Raw genomic sequence first — 20,645 nt, 5'->3', positions numbered from 1 at the left:
TTAACCTCTTAACCCCCCGCCTTAACTAAGTGCATTTTCTCCAGTTCAGCTTTACCTAAATCTAAAAGGTTACAGCCTATAGGCCAGTGGAATACCTCAGCTAATCTGATCTTTTTTCTTGTGTTGTTGCCACGTTGTACTCACTTTTTTGACCTTTCTTTTCATTGTGTTTTTTTGCATTTTTGTGGCGCTTTTCCATCGCTTTTTGTCAATTTTTTGTTTCTCGTTTTTCTTCTACTGTTCTGCCACATTTTCAGCAAATATTTCTCACATTTTCTAAACTTTTCTGTGAATTTTTCGTCACATTTTTGTCGCCCTTGTGTTGCGTTTTCCTCCTAATTTTCGTCTCATTTTGACGCTTTTTTCCAAGAAGCTTTCAGATTTGGGTAAAGCCAAACTGGAGCAAATGTGCTTGGTTCAGGTGGGGGTTAAGAGGTTAAACACTTAAGAATATATTCATAATTAAGCATTGGTGAATGTAAAGGTGGGGAAATGGGTCAACGTTCAGTTTTCTCCCTCCTTTGTCTTCCCGCTCTGGCTGCTTTGAACATGACCATATATGGGTAACTCCAAAAATGCAGTCTGAAAACGTCTCCATTGTGAGATCAATAAAGGCCATCCTCGAGTCCTCCACCAAACATGCCACCTGTGTCCCCTTCAGGGCCTGGTCACGTGACCCCCGGGAGGCGGTGGAGGTTAGGATTTGCTCGCCAGGAGCGTGCTCAGTTTGATCTTGCCGTCCATGGAGCCGGTGAGGCAGGTGCCGCAGTCCACCGCCGAGCACCAGTCCACGGTGACCACCGGCGCTCTGTGTCCCCCCAGAGACAGCACGGGGTCCAGGGCCCCCGACTCTCCACCGCTCAGCTGCAACAGAGCAGGCGTGTTCACATTAGAGAGGAGACTCACTTCAAAATGAATTGTTATTATTAAGTTACGCCTCCTTAATGGTGACAGGGGGAAATCACATTAAAAATCTGTACACAATAAGCCTGTGGACAGACACATTCATCTTATGACTCAAAGTCCTTTCTTCTGACCAACATCAAGCACATCATTTTGAATATTGTCTTCACTTTTGGACGCCTTTACATGACCTTAACAGCTCTGCGTAGAGCAGCTAAATCCATCATCTTATCTTCAAATCATATTATGTACTTTTAATATTAAGTAATCAGTAAAGTAATTAAGTCATTAAAGGAGTGATCATAATCGGGTCACTTTTTCAAAGTAACTGTGGCAACACTGGTGACAGGAAGTCCCATGCCCCCTCCCCTTTCAAATGCACGGCATCAGCCATTATCAACCCTGTTAGCTCATGATTAGCAACTAGCAGAAAAGCATCTTTTTATGACTAACTTGCAATTTTAAGCTCTATATACACTAAATAGTTATGTTGTTCGTACATTGTGAACAGGTTTTGGACATATATTTTTTCCTCCAGAAAGTCTGTGGAGATTATCAATGTAGTTTTTACTCTGACACCAGGAAGACTGTGGACTTCCATATTAGCAGGGGTACTGACCCGATGGATGACGCCGCCGGAGCTGGAGCAGGTCAGAACGTGTTGTCCCTCTGAGTCAAAGGCAAAGAGCCGACCGCGAGGAGTCTGCACCTGCACAAGACATCACCATCAGTACAGGACATTCTTTCTTTCTTTGTTCATTTACATGGGACTGGGAAGTCCACATAATATCAGTCACTACACGAAAACAAAGCCGTTTTCAGGCCGCGCAGAGAAACGGTGCAGTGTCGACATGTTGGTGCAAATGAACATCGAACATTTTACACAAATCAATCGACTAAACATCAGATTTGAGTGGAGAATATTTTACCTCGTTCTCCGTTTAAATAAACGGGCTTCGCGCTCGACCGGAAGTGTCTGCACAACGGAAGTGCCGAGACAAAGCAAAAAGTGGCAAAAGTGGGCGGGGCGGAATAAGGTGAATATTTATATATGTGTAGTCAAACAACAGCACTATATCAAAATTAAAATACACAATTCGAACCATACTAACCTGCTGGGCACTGCACAAATGCAGTCTGTTCAGGTAAAAAATTCTAGAGGAGCACCACCCCGACCCCTTAGTGTAAGTTACTGTAAGTAAATGTACATTTAAATGAGCCGTTTAAGGTATATAGGTGATTTTTAATGCATTATTTAAAAAAACAGATTTTTTTCCTGCTATAGGGCCCAAAATATCTAGTGATATCAGTATATGACATTACCATCAGCATATTATCTGACCATCAGCACAAAACATCACATCTGAGTGTGATGAAGACCTGTTTTCATACAACAACAACTAAAAACTGTCCATATACAGAAGCACCATTCAGGCCGTCCGCACACAGCTCTATACCCATCTGTGCTCCATACCTGCTTGTACCCGCTGTACCCCGACAGGACGAAGGGGCCCGTGGCCTCCTGGGGCAGGGCCTGCTCTGACTGCCGGACCCCGCAGCGATGGATGTTCCATTGGATGAACTGCACACAGGAGGAGGACACTTTGAACATGAAGAAACACATTTCCGCACATTTAAGCTAACTCATCAAAGGGCCACACAGTCCAGGAATTGAACCCGGGACTGATTTGCTACATAACAAACCAGTGGGTCACCGTGTCTCATGCAGAGCCTATAGTGTTGTTACCTTCCCGTCCTCGCCGATGCTGTACACGGTGTTCTCGTCGTAGCTGAACTCCACACTGTACACCTCCCCGTCGTGAGCCCTCCAGCTCATGGCACAGTCGTATCTCTGCATGTCTGCACACACGACCAGGCGTTAAACCCGACAGGCATATTCAGACCTATTCATTATCCTTTCATTTTAACCTTACAGTTAAAATTTATAAGGTTATAAGATTTTGTTGAGGCAAGGTGAAAAGGCAATTTCCCCATGGATCAGTAGTCAAGATCAAGTTTTCTTTTAGGTCTACTCTGAAGTCCAAAAACTTTTATGTTTATGGTGAGACGCTACAGGTGAATACGTAAAAAAAAATAATGAAGAGTTATCCATTTGAAACTTATTATATTATATGATATAACTTATATATTATATAAATTTTTATGTATACAAATAGACAAAGGTATATTTTCAGCAACGAAATCTAAATGATGGAAAGAGACAAGTTTAAATGTATGATTTATTTTGTGGACGTATTAGTTAAAGATTTTTACTAATGAAAAAATCTGTAAGAATTGTGCCTCGTTTTTTGGGTTCAAAGCTCAATAAATCAGGCAGGAATTGGATATCAAAAAATCCCTCTTCCAAAAGTTGTTGAATCCAAGCCTGTAAAGCGGGCCTATTTGATAGGAGGCCCGAGGGCCAGCTCTGGCCCGCCAAACGATAAAATCTGGCCTGTGCCTCATTTTCCATAAAATTCTAGATTTTTTTTGGCATTATTTGCGGCACTTTTGTTGCGCTTCCACAGTGCATTCTCTTTGCGTAACAGTGTATCTGACGCTTCAGGACCCATAACCTGCCAGAGCGAGCTCAAATGAAAACACGGCTCTATCAAACTGATTTCTAACTAAGTCCGTGGCAAAAGGACAGCATGTTTCCCTGTCTTCATCATTACAAAGAAAGATGGTAGTTAACGAGTAAAAGAAACTGAGGATGTATAAATGAAGATGCGAACATGAGCCATGTCAAAACAGCGCTTAATTCACTGAGTTTTATTACAAAGCGCCAGGTCTGGACATAAGAACAGCGGCTCCACAGGTGCCTGGTCAGCCCTCTGTCCCCTCAGCTGTACGGAGGTGCACTGAGCAGAGTCTCTGGTTTGAGATGCACTGGTCTTAGTTCAGTTGGTTCTCACATGACACTGTTTTATTCTGTATTAGGCTTTTGGCCTGGTTTAGATGTGGTTTAGTCCTGCTTTAGCCCTGATATTGCCAGTTCTGTCCTGGCTTAGTCAAAGTTCTCAGTAGTTCTACTTTATTAATATTAATTATATTGAATTAATCTGCTGCTGCTTTGGTGTTTTTTAACCAATTCTGCAATATAAAGAAAACGTTTAAGCCTAGCAAAGCCCTCTTTCTATTTGAGCAATGATGAAAATGAAATTCTCATCTATATTTATCCCAAGCCCAAACATTTTTGGTGGTGGTAGGAGGCTCGCCAAATGACCTGCCCAGCGGCCAATGACCTGGCCCAGTATAAAATGTACTTGAATAGCCCTGCTGTAAAGTGTGGTCTGTAGGAGCTACTAAATGGAGATGTTGCAAAAGTCTAATGAAAACTTCATTGGCCGCTGCTGTCTCCCACTAAAGGAAATGACCTTATTTGGATTACAGCGTCAAGTCAGTCACAGTCTTTCGTGCTACACGTGGATAACAGGTCAGGATTAGTGAATTAATAAGCATAGGGAAAAGGCCAGTGTGACACAATTGTTATTTCCTTTCAATCTCTCTTGCTAGCAAAAAAGAAAAACAAAACAGAAAAACAAAAAATCTCAACATTGACCAATGCTTGAAAAAACAATGTTTTGACCTGCAGCATCTCTCCTTAATAAGAGGGTACTATGTGTCTTGCAGGTATTTGGTAATAATGTCAAACACATCTTTATCACACTTGGTTGGTTTAGATATTGATCTAAAATGTCTAAAAACAAAACATCCACTAGTTTCACTTAATTCAAGCAATCTCACTCTAAGCCCCTCCCACCCCGCCCCTCCCCTAGCTCATCAAAAACCTGCAAAAAGTGTAATAGCTGCTCTTTAAAACCTCCTCGCTTCTTTTCACCCCGCACACAGGGCGCTGTGTCCCAGTAAAGTGGGGCTGCAGGTGTTTGGACAGAGGCGATGCTCACCGAAGAGGCGGATGACGCCGTCGGCCGCGCCCGTCACCAGCAGGTTCCCGTTGTGGTTGAACGCGGTGCAGTTTATGGCCACCGGCTCCGGCTCCAGAGAGAACCTCAGCTGAAACGCACCGGCATAGTGAGCAATGGTATATCACTTTTTCTCCACTCCACGTGAAAGATAAATATGACTCTTTATATAAATGTTTGTGAAGGCTCTCATTCATCCATCCACTTCGAGCCACAGAAGCGAAACATCCTCAATTTTACCCAAACCCACTCTGAATTGCCTTGTGTATGAATTGTGCTCTACAAATAAACTTGCCTTGCCTTGATCCACCACATATTTTGTCGTACTTTTGACAAAAATAGTAATTCATCTCAACATGGCTGCCATTTTGAATTTGAAAGTCAAAAGATCTGATATCAAAAATGAACTTCTCAATCCAAAAAGTTGCAGAGTTCACATACTGCATGTCGAAAACCATGGTAAAGATTGTTTCTAGAATTGTTGATGGCGGCCATTTTGTATTTCGGGCTCTCGAATTTTTTGGCTTCATTTTTGAGCGGGGCATGGGGGCGAAACTGTTCATTCATTCACCCTCCATAGATGACAAACCCACTGAGAAATGAACCTTCGCCCCGGCTTCCAGAGAGCGGCTCACCTGCTGTTTGACCGTCTTGGTGTCCCAGAGCAGCAGCTGTCCCGACACCGGCACAGACAGAGGGACACGACGCGCCTCTCCTGTCCCGCCGCGAGAAAGGGCGGCCGCAGAGCAGATAAACGACGAGCCGCTGGGGCTACATGCCAGGGACAGGATCCTGGAGCACAACGGGGACAACGGGACATGAGAGAGGGGAGAACGCCGGGTACAGAAGGACAAAGACGACATGCAGGGGAGGGGAGTAACAAGGTCAAATCCACAAAGTGTAGGCATTGATATCGACCTTATTTAAAAACTAAACAACATCCAAAATGTAGAAGATGTCTGACCGTGGATGGGCCTCGTCGATGTTCATCTCGTACAGGTTCTTCTTGGCGTCGGTGTCGTACAGCCGCACCGTCCCGACTCCACTGCCCAGCAGCAGCTACAACACAGGAAACGGGACAGGTCCAGGTGCTGCCTGTTCAACTCCAGCACACAGTGTGAGTGGGTGAGCGGCTCCATGCCGTAAAGTATGTCTATTGCCAATGTAGTGCACCTAATGTAGTGATTTAATAGTATAAATAAAGTTTGATTGATTGATTGAAAAGCACGATACAAGTTGCACTGTCATTGGTTTAGCTCTTAGCTCATTGACTGCCAGCCATTTTCAAAAACTCGCAGATTTTGACTGTTTTTTCAAGACCCACAGAAAATTTAGGTCTAGGTCTATGTCAACACGAAACCCACCAAAATAAAGATTAGACTCTCTTCTTTCATCTAAAAAAAAGTTTGTTTGTACCTCTTTCCATTCTTTAGTAATCGTCCGTAGACAGTCAACGTTTCAATTGACGTCTATACACGTCATTGGCAATTATGGATGCACCGATACCAGTATTGGGTATCGGGCCGATACCACAGGCTTGTACTCATACTCGTACTCATTCATGAGCTCCCGATACCAGAAACCGATACCATTTGACGTGCGGCCAGCGCACCTACGAGGCGCAGCTACGAGGCGCAGCTCTCAGCTGAGGAGAGAAGAACCAACAAACTGGAGAATAGTTTAGTGTAAACACAATAATCCACATAGAGCTGACTTTATTACAGACTGCGCTCTCTAAACCAGAGTATGTGCTGGATTTAACCAGAGCTTAATGTTGTTAGTGCTGCAGCGTCTGCAGTGCTTACAACATACAGGCTAACGATGCTAACTCGCGGCTAGCGCAGTTTAGGTCATTCTGACGCCGTTTTAAGCCCAGGGGTTTATTCATCTGAAAAACTAACCCAGCGACTAAAAAGTCCTCAGAAAATCCAAATTAAAGACATACAGCATGTTTATATTGAGGGAAAATGAGCTGCAGCAGAACAATGAAAACGCTGTAGCTTCTCGCTAAGTTACTACAAACACACGAGAAAATCTACAAGAGCTGAAGTAAAGAAGAAAAGAGACCATTTAAGTAACATCTCAATACTATTGTTAGATAAAAACACATAAATGAATAAAGCTCAGGCATTGGGAGCTTTAGGACATGGGCTTTTCTGTCTATGATGGACAGTGCAATAAAAATGAAAAATTATATTAAATGAAAATAAAATAAATAAATAAATGGCATCAGCACAATTCTAATATAACTGCTCTTAAATGTGTCGCCGACTTTACTTAAGGAAATATACATGAGTAGATTAATTACAAACCAATCTGCTGTGAAAAAAGTAAGAATGTTGAAGAAAATGCCTTGTACTCGTATCGGTATTCGGTATCGGCGAGTACTTAAATCCAAGTACTCGTATCGGTTTTCGAAAAAGCGGTATCGGTGCCTCCCTATTGGCAATCAATGAATTAATTTGGTTTATTTCAGTCAAAACGTAAAATAACATTCAGAAGACCAATATTCAGTAAAAAAGAGACTGAAAACTATGATTTGCATGTTTGGTGTGTGCGACTGTCTGTGTGACGAGGGTGGTACCAGGCGGTCGGGTTTGGTGGCCCACTCCAGGGACAGCAGCGGGGACTTGGACATGATGGTGGCTTTGGTCTGCATCATGGGGTTAAAGGACCACACCTGACACCACAAAACAACACTGAGCATTTTCTACTTTCTCACCAATCAACGGGTACAGAAATCCAATGTTTACCTTCACAACTCCGTCCACATCTAAGCTGGCCACTCTGCGCCCAGACGAGTCCACCCTGAAACAAATGAGACTTCTTTTTTAAAATCATATCGACTCTTTCACTGCCTGGAGCTGACTGGGAACTACATGAACATCCGAGCCACATGGGTCTAAACCAGAACCAAACTAGGACTAAATAAAGAAACCAGGTCCACATTTGGGCTAGCTCTGAGCTGTTGTGTTTGTGTCATAATGTAGCTGTATGTGGCTAATAGCGGCTAAAGTAGGAGGAGCACCAAAAAACACTTTTACTCTCCACAGAAGGCGTTTCTCCAAAAAAAGTACATTCTTTTGAAAGCTTTCATTAAACATGTCCAATAAAAATAAAGTTCATCCTTGTCATGTTGGTCTCAAAAGCTTCAGTTTCCTTAGCAGGCAATGCTAATGCTAATGCTGCTCTCACAGACACAAAGCCCCCTTTTGTGGAGGCAGCCAATCCAACACTACCTTCTCATTCAAATTCAAAGCTAAATTCAAAACGTCTTGCATGTTTATAGAAAAGCCTGTAATAGATGCCCATTGGTGAAACTATACATCGGCCCGTTTTGAAATCGAGCTTCACAACAATGAAGAGTTGGCCAATCAGAGGCTGTTTTGCCACAAAGAGAGCTTCAATGGGATTTTCCATGAGGGACAGGGAGACGACAGGGAAGACCACACTGAAACACCTGACATTTGCACACATTTCAGCATGCTGTAGTGCAGGGGTCCTCAAACTACGGCATGTGGGCCAAATCCGGCCCGCGGGATGATTTAACCCGGCCCCTGACTTGTAGAGCACAAATCCCTGAGTATGTCAAAAAAAACAGTAAGTCGACAAGAGAAAATGAAACATAACTTCTAAGAATACATTTAATCCACGAATATATTTACCACAATTAACTGTCTTACTTTTCCCTTCCCTGCTTTTTTACTTCCCCCTCTTTTTTTTATCCTTTCTTTTCTTTTCTTTTTTACATTTAATTATTATTTTTTTTATCATTATTATCTTTTCCCCTCCTTCTTTCCCTCCCTTCTTCACGGTATGCATGTGTGAGTGCATTTCTGTTGTTTTTAACTCTACTATATCTTTTTTTGCTCATTCCTTTATTTTGTTCCTTTACTCTTTTCTCTTCTACTCTTTTCTCTTCTACTCTTTTCTCTTCTACTCTTTTCTCTTCTACTTCTCTTTTCTTTTTTCTTCCAATCTGTTTCTTTCTAAACTTATGTTCAACTGCTTCTTCTCATTCTTCCTTTTCTCTTGACTCTTGCCTTACGGGCTTTCCTTTCTTTCAGGCTCCTAGCAGATGGGGGGGGGGGGTGGGAGGTGGGAGGGGGGGAAAGGGTTTAGAGAATGGGTTAGAGACAGGATATGTCCCCACCTGAGTGGTGGGGACATTTTTTATAATATAATAATATAATTTTTTTTATTTCTTATTTCTTATTTTTTTTCCAGACCAATATACTGTCCTCAAATCCTGCCTGTGTGAAATGTATGCTAATAAAAATAATTAAAAGTGAAAAAAAAAGTAAGTCTCTTGCCCATTCCAGTGCAGAGTTATGATTTATTTTTAACTAAATAACCAGTATTCTCATTCCTTATGAGAAACTTAAATAAAAAAAAGAATTCCACACGTGTCCAGCAGGGCCACTGACATAAGAGATCAGGATATAAACAACACATTATAGCCACGTGATCAGTGAAGCTTACACGAACAGAGTGTGGAGTGAGTGAATAATGACTACAGCGCACTTTGAGAAACTTGTGACACAGGCTTGTAAAGCGCAATACAAGCGTAAGCGGTTATTACTTTGGTCACATTACGCAATTATGTTTATTTGGAAGTAAAAATAAATGGAATATCTGTGGTATTTCAAATTAAAACACAGTGCGAAGACTTGATTACTATTTTTGGAAACCATTACAGCTAAACAAATATGTGCCTGGAATCAAGAGTTGATCGTGTGGATATAGTAGTGGGGACGACTGTGCCAGGCGAGTAATCTCTACTTCACAATGAGGCAGGCAGTCAGGAACGATAATGTGGCCCCCAGAGAAAACACTTTGAGGACCCCTGCTCTAGTGGATTTATTAAATTTTGGGAGGAAGTTCAGCTTCACTTGTTCTCAGTGAGGAGCATCTGGTTCAGATAGCGCATTTCCAGCATGCTTATGAAGCTTATCAGTTGTTTCTATATTCATCTCAAACTGTATTAACCAAAACGTTAAGGTTGTATTTTACTTAAATATATATTGCACCTTGGTCACTGATTAGCCTCTGCCAAGCTTTTAAACAGAATCTAGTGTTAAGGGGAGACACTACAGGCAAAACTCAATTTTTTCAGTTTTCAGGTTTTGGGCCAGATTGGTCACTGAACATATAAGCTTTCACCCGGAAACAGAAAATATGCCTAATCTTCACAATGACATGTTTAAATATTGCACTGATTCAATGTTCCCCCATAGACTTATATGGGAGAATGCAATTACATGGGCCTTTTTCTCAAAACACATTTTTCTGTCATTGTGGCGACACTATGTCCACGTCAGTCGGACCTAAAGACTTCACATTTTCCAGCCTTGGACTGAACAATATTTGGAAGATTTTTTCAGAGGGATTTTTTATTATTTAATCCCTAAGCCCCATTTATTGAGTTTTGAATGTCAAAAAATAAGGCGAAAATTATTTTTTTTACACATTTTTCCACTAAAAAAACAACATTTTAAAACTAAACAAGAAATCCTAAATCCCCTCTGAAAAAGTCTTGGTAACTCATTCATCAATAAAATGAAACAATAAATTTGAATGTAGCTCTATCCGTTATTCAGATTTCGTCGCCGAAAAGATGGGAATTTTGGGTCATTTTTCTCACATTTATGCCAGTGATCGACAGCAAACGTTTCATATTGATATCTATAAATATACATTTTTTCCCTATTCACCTGCAGTGTCTCGCCTTAATATCATTTGGGCTTCTACCATTTGATATCTGTCCCATTCTCTGCATGAACCCGAGTGTGTCCGGGTCTGTGGGGCTTACCTGCAGTGCATGATGGAGGAGTGGTGCTCTCCGTACTCCTCTTGGCTCAGTTTGATGAAGGGCTGTTCCAGGGACGGAACCCCTCCCTGCGCTGTGGCTGCGGCCCTGCTGCTGGGCTCCAGAGGGGGGCTGTCCACCTCACTGTCCCCTTTCTTCTCTGGGGTCTGCACATATGAGAGCAAGAGACCACACAGTCATCCATCTCTGTCTGTAGTTTTCAAACCGTGAGCTGCTACTCAAAGTCTCTGAGCTGCTACCCAGTCTCTGAACTGCTACTCAAAGTCTCTGAGCTGCTACCCAAAGTCTAGGAGCTGCTACCAAAAGTCTCTGAGCTGCTACCAAAGTCTCTGAGCTGCTACCAAAGCCTCTGAGCTGCTACCCAAAGTCTAGGAGCTGCTACCAAAAGTCTCTGAGCTGCTACCCAAAGTCTCTGAGCTGCTACACAAAGTCTCTGAGCTGCTACCCAAAGTCTCTGAGCTGCTACACAAAGTCTCTGAGCTGCTACCAAAGTCTCTGAGCTGCTACACAAAGTCTCTGAGCTGCTACCCAGTCTCTGAGCTGCTACCCAAAGTCTCTGAGCTGCTACCCAAAGTCTCTGAGCTGCTACACAAAGTCTCTGAGCTGCTAACAAAGTCTCTGAGCTGCTACCCAAAGTCTCTGAGCTGCTACACAAAGTCTCTGAGCTGCTACCAAAGCCCCTGAGCTGCTACCAAAGTCTCTGAGCTGCTACCCAAAGCCCCTGAGCTGCTACCCAAAGTCTCTGAGCTGCTACCCAAAGTCTCTGAGCTGCTACCCAAAGCCCCTGAGCTGCTACCCAAAGTCTCTGAGCTGCTACCAAAGTCTCTGAGCTGCTACACAAAGTCTCTGAGCTGCTACCCAAAGTCTAGGAGCTGCTACCAAAAGTCTCTGAGCTGCTACCAAAGTCTCTGAGCTGCTACCCAAAGTCTCTGAGCTGCTACACAAAGCCCCTGAGCTGCTACCCAAAGTCTCTGAGCTGCTACCCAAAGTCTAGGAGCTGCTACCAAAAGTCTCTGAGCTGCTACCAAAGTCTCTGAGCTGCTACCCAAAGTCTCTGAGCTGCTACACAAAGTCTCTGAGCTGCTACCAAAGTCTCTGAGCTGCTACACAAAGTCTCTGAGCTGCTACCCAAAGTCTAGGAGCTGCTACCAAAAGTCTCTGAGCTGCTACCAAAGTCTCTGAGCTGCTACACAAAGTCTCTGAGCTGCTACACAAAGTCTCTGAGCTGCTACCAAAGTCTCTGAGCTGCTACCCCAAAGTCTCTGAGCTGCTACCAAAGCCCCTGAGCTGCTACCCAAAGTCTCTGAGCTGCTACCAAAGTCTCTGAGCTGCTACACAAAGTCTCTGAGCTGCTACCCAAAGTCTAGGAGCTGCTACCAAAAGTCTCTGAGCTGCTACCAAAGCCTCTGAGCTGCTACCAAAGTCTCTGAGCTGCTACCAAAGTCTCTGAGCTGCTACCAAAGTCTCTGAGCTGCTACCCAAAGTCTCTGAGCTGCTACCCGAAGTCTCTGAGCTGCTACCAAAGCCTCTGAGCTGCTACCAAAGCCTCTGAGCTGCTACCAAAGCCTCTGAGCTGCTACCCAAAGCCTCTGAGCTGCTACCAAAGTCTCTGAGCTGCTACCCAAAGCCTCTGAGCTGCTACCCAAAGCCTCTGAGCTGCTACCCAAAGTCTCTGAGCTGCTACCAAAGTCTCTGAGCTGCTAACCCAAAGTCTATGAGCTGCTACCAAAGTCTCTGAGCTGCTACCCGAAGTCTCTGAGCTGCTACCCGAAGTCTCTGAGCTGCTACCAAAGTCTCTGAGCTGGATGCGTGTTCTTACCTGCGGTGTGGCTTTGGTGAACAGCTCCTTCCGCTCCTTCTCATGCTCCTGGATGCGCCGGTGCCTCGGCGGGCCGGGCGGGGCGCCGGGCTGGGATGCGGGCTGGCTGATGGTGCCTGGGCCCTGAGCGGGAGGCTGAGCACAGGATCCCTCTGTTGCGGACAGCGGCCTCGCCTCTTTGACTGGGCCACCCTCTTTTGACTTCTACACACAGGAGGCCATATGTCATGAATTTGTGAAGGCAGTGAACATTTGAGTCCATTTGATACTCAAATTTGTGATTGCTCTGTGCCCGACTCGATATGTCTGTTGTGTCTCCTGGTATTAAATAACAAATAATAATGGTCCCAAAATTGAACCTTGTGGTACACCATACACCACGGAATTTAAAACAAATCTAAAAGCTTCTCGACTGGAGAGCGGCAATGTAACGCCTCATTTGAAAGCCAAGTCACGTCGTCACATTTTTGTCATATTTTTTTTTTTTTTTAACCTCTTAACTCCCGCCTGAACCGAGAGGATCTTTTTCCTCACGTCATCAGATTTTTTTTTCATCATTTTTTTTGTTGGGTGTTCAACTCATTTTTGTAACTTTTTCGGCATTTTTTTGTCAATTTTTTATCACATTTTTTGTCAAATTTTTGTAATTTTTTTGTCAAATATTTAGCGCATTTTTTTCATTTTTTTTGTCACATTTTTTTCCATTTTTTGTCACTTTTTTTTTCATTTTTTGTAAATTTTTTATCAATTTTTTGTCATTTTTTGTCACATTTTCATCATTGACATTTTTGTGACATCTTTGCCACTTTTTCATCAATTTTTCGTCACTTTTTTGTCAATGTTTTCTCACTTTTTTGTCACATTTCCATCATTGTTTTCGTCTCAGTTTTACTTTCACACCTTTTTCCCAGAAGCTTTTGGATTGGGGCAAAGCCAAACTGGAGAAAATGTGCTCGGTTCAGGTGGGAGTAAAGGTGTTAATCATTTTTTCTATCATTTTTTGTTGTGTTTTTCTCACGTTTTTGTAGTAGTTTTTTCCCCCCTGTTTTTCTCATGTTTTTGTTGACTTTTCAGCCTCTTTTTCCCGCTATTTTGAAGCTTTTCTTTCTAGCTTTTAGATTGGGGTAAAGCTCGGTTGAGGCGGGACTGGTGGCCCTAGAGCCAGTGGCCCTTCTGTGCTCTTCCAGAACGGACATATGGCCAGTCCGCCCCTGGATGTCGCCGTGTTGTTCACTATCTATAAACTATTGTCACTATTGTTGTTGTTTGTCACGCTGCCACGTGATTGGTCCAAATGGTCGGTGACACCAGATTTCATTGAGTCAATATTAAAAATGGGTGTATTATTTGAATGAGCAGTTCCCACAGCCTGCCTCACGCTCACCTGGCTGCTGAGTGGCTCCTTGCGGCCCAGTGTGGCCTGGCTGGGGGAGGCCGCTGTGGCGGAGCCCTGGGGGGGCCGCGGGGAGGTCTTGCGGTTCTGGGGGAGGAGCGTGGACAGGAAGTTTCTGGAAGGAGGCGTGGCGGCGCTTGCAGCTCGCTGACCCCACACCAGGTCACTGAGAATGAGACGGTCAGGCAGAAAGTTAGGCTCATTCATGCTTCAGTGTTTTTACTTCGCTCATTTTTTGCCTTGTAACCATGGAAATGTAAAATGTTATGTTATGTGCTGAATAAAAAACATCATTTTTTTGTTGGGTATTCAACTCATTTTTTTTAACTTTTTTGTCATTTTTTTTTGTCATTTTTTTGTCAATTTTTTGTCAATTTTTTATCACATTTTTGTCACATTTTTGTCATTTTTTGGTCAATTTTTTGTCAATTTTTTAACACATTTTGTCACATTTTGGTCATTTTTTTGTCACATTTTTGTCACTTTTTCGTCACATTTTTGTCAATTTCTTGTGACATTTTTCTCACATTTCCATCCTTGTTTTCGTCTCAGTTTTGTCGCTATTTTCACACCTTTTTTCCAGAAGCTTTTGGACTGGGGTAAAGCCAAACTGGAGAAAATGTGTTCGGTTCAGGTGGGAGTTAAAGGGTTAAAACAAATGGTAACTATGGCAAAAGCCTAGTTTTAGTAAAACAAAATCAACAATTGTAGCAATTTAGTGCAAAAAAAACCCAAACTGTATCTACAGCACCGACAGTAACTTTACTTCATTCGTTAACTCAAAGAAAATGCCACATTAGATTATTTTGAAAGTGTCAGTTCAGCATCAATTAAAGTAAATTTTTTAACATACCGGTATACAGTTGTTGACGTCAACAACCTTTGCAATAAAAGTTGAAAAACTGTGAAAGTCGATGCTACAACGCTCTGTAATTGATAAATACCAAGACACCACAACAGTGTTTCCTTAACTTTGTGAAAGGAGTGAAACAGCGCCCCCAATTTGACGCTGGTGGTCAAAAAGTGTACTGCATCCATATTTACCATTGAGAGTGAATGGAAGAGTTAGTTTTAACCACACGCAGCGCAAAAGCCCCACTTTGGGCACCCTTGGTCTAAGGACAGGGGACATATATTCCATGTCTATTTGCACAAAGACAGTAGGAGGTCTTACAGCTCGGTGTCCCCCAGGCGGTCAGTGTTCTGGACGTACGCGGGCAGTTTGTGGTGCACCAGGCTCTGCTCCTGCTGATCCCGACAGTCCATCTGCAGAGCGAACAGCTGCAACACAACACCGGCCGTCAGGACTAACTCTGGTCCAGCATTTTCTGATATCAGTCGGATACAGATGTCGTCAGGATGTCACGCTAAACCCGAGAGCACATGGTAATTACAAAGTTCACTCTAAAGACTAAGCGAAGGCAGCGCAGAACATGAACTCTTCCACTGTGATTATTAAACTCCTTATAATAATGTGTAATATTATTGTAATGTCAAGTTGAAAGACGTTGTGGACTTTTCCCTATTTAAAAGCTTAACAGTTTGTTTATTTGGTCATGTTTTAGGTATTTTTCAACAATACAAATATTTGTGATAGAATAAACGCTTGCATTGGATTCTGTTCATTGGGTGAAATAGTACATGGTGTGGCTTTAAAGGATTCATATTGTGATTGTATTTGTTGGCCTCTGGGGCCGTATTACATCATAAGTGGTGGGTACCATTAAACGATGCCGTAAGGTCTCGGAAAAAATTGTAGGTACAACTGGTATCGGAAAAATGAAAGTATCGAAAACAAGCACCAAAAAAAAATCTTATATCTTAAGATCCAAGTTTTTTTTCAGTTGGTCCAGGGGCAGCATTAAGGGAAAGGACATGGTTGTTTCAGCTCAAATAATTAATTGTTTTTCCCATTTTTTCTTTAAATACTCTTCCCATTTTCCCACAATTTATTTCCCATTTTCTAAAAATTTTTGCCCCATTCTTTTTTTTTTTTTTTAATGTTTTTTTTTTCCTTATTTTTGCCGCAATTTCCCCCCAAATTACTTCCCAGTTTTCATACATTTCCTGACATTGGAGACAAACCTGATATTGTCCATTTCCAGATCTTCCACACATTATTGTTCTGTGTTCTGGCTCTAGATAACAAATATTTTAGTATAGGTATCGGTTCAGGTTCAAAAAGTATCGTTCGGGTATCCATACCGAAAGTACTGCTATCGAAAAAAAAAAAAAATCAATGATACCAAGCTCTACTCACTACTGAAGTACAGTACTAGCAGAATATTTCAGCTTCACGGTCAGTCTGTGTGGTCACTCACCATCTGACGCAGCTGCTCGTTCTCCTCAGAGACAATGGTCATCCTCTGCACCTCGGCGTCGAAGCTCAGCAGAACGGGCTGAGGTGGGACTGGGTTAAAGACACAACACGGGACTAGCCAGGGGCGGACTGGGACTGAAAAACCTGAAACAGCCCTGGACTCTGACCAGCCTGGCCCAAATTAGCGTAATCGTGCACTTCCACAAATACATATTTTAACCTCTTACCCCCCGCCTTAACATTAACGAGTGCATTTTCCCCAGTTCGACTTTTTATTATTATTTTTTTGATCGGTATCTTCAGCAAAAAGAACTGGAAAGGTGGTCGTAGAAACAGAAGCAAAATCATTCATATAAATAATACTGGTCCCAAAATTGAACCTTGTGGTACGCCATACACCACGGAATTCCTTTTAGATTCATGTTTTTTTATACTGAGCTTTACCCAAATCTAAAAGCTTCTCGATTGGAGAGCAACAATGTAACGCAGGGGTAGGCAACGACAGGCCCGGGGGCCAAATTCAGCCCTCCAGCAAAAAAACCTTTGGCCCCCAAGAGAATTTTGAAGAAACATTCATCCATAAATCAGAGACCAAATACATGAAAAGGACTCTAAAATGTGGAAAATACTGTCAATATTTTCACATTTCCCAGCAAAACACCCCATTAGGTCATATATCAGTGGCAAAACTTATATTTGTAGAGAAAAAGTGCTTTACTTTGGGCCCTTGGTGTTTTGGAAATGAAGATCGGCCCTCCATGACACAAACTTGCCTACCCCTGATGTAACGCCTCATTTGAAAGCTAAGACCTACAAAAGTGACGGAAATTTTTTTTTTCCGCCACATTTTTGTCATATTTTTGTTGTTTTATTAATGAGTTTTTCTATCATTTTTTGTTGTGTTTTTCTCACATTTTTGTTGACTTTTCATCCTCTTTTTCTTGCTATTTTGATGCTTTTCTTTTTAGCTTTTAGATTTGGGTAAAGCTCGGGTGAGGCGGGACTGGTGGCCCTCGAGCCAGTGGCCCTTCTGTGCTCTTCCAGAACGGACATATGGCCAGTCCGCCCCTGGGACTAGCAAATAGCAACTTACGTGCGATAATCAGGGCTCCTCAAATATATCACAGAACTACCATGATCGCAACTACTTATGGACCGCGGTGAAGGATATGCATGCACTGGAAGAGCACCGACAGGAAGTTGTGCAGGGAAACCAGGAAGGTGTCGGCCCATTGGCGCGTGAAGTACGTGGCGAAGAGCGGGTTCTGCTCGGGGGCTTGCAGGAACGGCAGCACAAACCAGTCGCGCCACTCGGGCTGACCTTGCAGCTCCGGCCCCAGCTTCAAGAAGAACTCCTGGGTCTTCTCCAGGCTCCCCTTCTGAAACACAGTCATGCATAAACCAATAAAGACACAAAAATGTGGATTTGGATCGATCTCCCGTTTGAGCTTGCTAAAGGCTAGATGCAAGTTCGCCATTTTATACTCACTACTCACTACTTTATATACACTACTGCCACCTCAGGTCATACGTGTAGCTGCACCTTCTATATATATTAACATTTCAAACCCTCTCCCAGGGGCTGGAACATTGACGCCTTTTATTTTGTCGGGACAACAGGAAGTGTTTCGTTGCTGTTAGCGGAGCTTTGACATCAGTGTCACTGCAGGTTTCTGTTTCGTTTTTACCGTGGACCAGATTATTTGTTGTTATCTTGTGTAAAAGGCGAGTTTAGACGGAGCGTTTGTGTTTGTGATCGATCATGAGACTGACCCGAGAGAAGACGAGACGCTCGCGCTGATGGGAGGAGTTATTTTGAGGCGTGGGACTGACCTGCACACGGAGCAGCTGGACGTGCTTTGAAGACGCGATGGAGACTTTATTAAAACCCTGGAGGGTCACACATTTGTTACTTTCCCTGTTTCCAAATACAGTCACAGGAGGTTTGAAAAGTGTCTAAATCTGTGTCAAAGTTACGCTCGGATCAGCTCCTCCACAGCGTCCCCCCCTCGGCCCGGGTTCCCGTTTGTTACTTCCTGCCCGTGAGTTTTCATTTACACGAGTATGAGACAAATTCCTAACATGGGGAATATTTCTACCGCTATAGTTTCTAATAAAAGCCCCGGCCTGTTTTAGAGACCGGCTTTAATTTGCCTCCGCCAGCCGCGAACCCGGCCTCTGTCAGAGACCCGGCCCCTGTCAGAGACCCGGCCTCTAATGGAATACAGGCCAGTATTAGAGAATTTACGGTAATTCAACATGTATTGTCATAGTAAATGTTTTTAGTAGTAGTAGTAGTAGTTTATTCGATCAGTTCATTCATTCCTTTAAACGTAAAAAAAATTTTTTTCCAATTCTTTGTGAACAACACGACCGAAAGGGTTTAGGCTGAAGTGAAAACTTATAACGCCTAACCCAGTTTACAGACTTCCACGAGAGAAAAACAAAAACAAAACACAAACATTAATAATGAACAATTATAAGTGTTAAACAGAAGAGAAATAAGCATGTATCTGAAGTTAGTAACATCAATTTCAATATTCCAACAAATATGTATACATACATTTGTTTTAAGTTAATTTAGTTGAAACTAAATCATGTCATCATTATTATTTTTTATTTATTTTTCTTTATTCATCCTAAGCTTATATATTCTTGAATTTTAGTAGCTTTAAACAACTTTTTGAAAGCTTTGACTGTTTGGGACAGTTTTAACTGATCTTCCAGGTCGTTCCACAGATGAACTCCTCTTACAGAAACACATCCACTGTTTTTATTCTTTTTAGCTTTTGCTTTTTTGAAAATAGCAGTTCCTCAGAGGTTATACTGACTTTTCCTGTGTTCAAAAAGCTCCTGGATGGGAGGAGGGAGAAGATTGTTAAATGCTTTGTGCACTATTACTAATGTATTTAGATCAACAAGATCATGGATTTTCAGTAGGCTCAGCTCTACTCTACAGTTTCAATTGTAGAAATATATAAAGATATATCTAATAAAGGTCGACCGATGTGGGTTTGTCTAAGGCCGATGGCGATATGCACCGCTGATATTATTGGACAAATTTATAAAAATGTCTATAATCCTGTGTATGAATTGTACTGTAATAGGGCTGGGTGATATATCGATATTTAAGATATTTTAAGATATTTTAAGAAGCTATTAAGTTAACATAAAGCTTGATCTTCTTTTTACTCTAGCATTAACCTGCAGTGTCTTGTCTTAAAGAGAGGCGGTTCATTTGAATGCAATATTTGTGCTAACGTGCCATTGAGTGGGAGGAACCCAGTATGGTGCTGACGACGTAGTAGCGGTACAGGCTGGTGCGCAGCTTGTGCACGGTGGCGCGGTACACGTCCTCCAGTCGACTGAAGAGCCGCTTCTCCAGGTAGGCCCAGTACTCCCGCAGCCCGGCCAGGTCGAAGTTCTGCACCAGCTGCTGCAGCTGCTCCAGGATCCGGTCCACCTGAGCGAGGGGCGAGACACAGGAGGTCAGGTCACCCTCAGCGCTCCCGGAGAGGTGAGGTCCAACTCACCCGGAAGCCTTTGTCTTTGTCGGCCTTGATGTCGGCGTCCAGCTGCTTCAGGGCGTTGCTGAAGCCGCGGTAGATGAGGTACTCTCGGACCAGCTCGTCGGTGCGCTCCACTGCGGACGCCATCCTCCACGCCAAACCAGCGGGGACCACCTGGAAAAGAAGCAAAGATGTGATGAGTTGAGCTGCACCATTAAATAAAGCTGAACCAAAAAGTGAGGACATCTGATATCTTTTTTATTTCTTTGTGTTGATGTCATATTCAGGGCTGAGGCTGAACATACGGCTCCACAGCGCCTCTGCAGCAGCGGGGAGGTAGTGGTGCATGACCGGCGGTAATACATACATGTCTGTTTTCATGTGACAAAAAATGACAAAAATGTGATAAAAAATTGACCAAAAAAATGACAAAATGTGACAAAAAATGACAGAAAAATGACAAAAATGTGATAAAAATGTGACTAAAAAAATGACAAAGAAATGACAAAAAATGGACAAAAAATGACAAAAATGTGATAAAAAATTTACGAAAAAATGACAAAAATGTGACAAAATGTGGGGGGAAAAATGACAAAAATGTGATATAAATTTGACCAAAAAATTGCCAAAAATTTACAAAAAATGTGATAAAAATGTACAAAAATGTGATAAAAAATTTGACCAAAGAAATGACAAAAAAATTACAGAAAATGGACAAAAAATGACAAAAATGTGATATAAAAAATGTACGAAAAAATGACAAAAAGTGACAAAATGTGATAAAAATTTGACCAAAAAAAGGACAAAAATGTGACAAAAAATGATCAAAATTTGATACAAATTTGACAAAAAAATGACAAAAAAATTGACAAAAAAATTGACAAAAAATGACAAAAATGTGATAAAAAATTTAAGAAAAAATGACAAAAATGTGACAAAAAAATG

The 20,645-nt window shown here is 42.4% G+C and overlaps 1 protein-coding gene across 1 annotated transcript; it reads right to left on the bottom strand.

Annotated features, from left to right (window-relative positions):
- Positions 1-625: 625 nt before the first annotated feature.
- Positions 626-19,870, bottom strand: wdr91 (WD repeat domain 91). The gene is made up of 17 exons (XM_079581307.1): positions 19,725-19,870; positions 19,457-19,654; positions 17,363-17,570; positions 16,193-16,281; positions 15,046-15,152; positions 13,863-14,037; positions 12,479-12,682; positions 10,642-10,805; positions 7,583-7,637; positions 7,414-7,509; positions 5,794-5,888; positions 5,465-5,621; positions 4,812-4,920; positions 2,651-2,763; positions 2,378-2,485; positions 1,523-1,612; positions 626-864 (listed from the first exon to the last, which is right to left on the bottom strand). Exons 1-17 carry the CDS (start codon positions 19,845-19,847, stop codon positions 697-699), a joined length of 2,259 nt encoding a protein of 752 aa, XP_079437433.1. The 5' UTR covers positions 19,848-19,870; the 3' UTR covers positions 626-696.
- Between the last annotated feature and the right edge of the window lie 775 nt (positions 19,871-20,645).

Source organism: Gobius niger (assembly GCF_951799975.1).
Source record: "Gobius niger genome assembly, chromosome: 22".
Classification (NCBI taxonomy): domain Eukaryota; kingdom Metazoa; phylum Chordata; class Actinopteri; order Gobiiformes; family Gobiidae; genus Gobius; species Gobius niger.
The sequence above is the reverse complement of the archived record's forward strand: the minus strand, read 5'-3'. Positions and strand labels throughout refer to the sequence as shown.

What these genes read in the sequence shown, in the direction of transcription:
- wdr91 (XM_079581307.1), bottom strand. Translation starts at nt 19,847, where the DNA reads ATGGCGTCCGCAGTGGAGCGCACCGACGAGCTGGTCCGAGAGTACCTC. An exon ending in AGGAGCCACTCAGCAGCCAG is followed by an intron (nt 12,683 to 13,862) that starts GTGAGCGTGAGG and finishes TCCTGTGTGTAG; the next exon opens with AAGTCAAAAGAGGGTGGCCC. An exon ending in CCAAGACGGTCAAACAGCAG is followed by an intron (nt 4,921 to 5,464) that starts GTGAGCCGCTCT and finishes GGTGCGTTTCAG; the next exon opens with CTGAGGTTCTCTCTGGAGCC.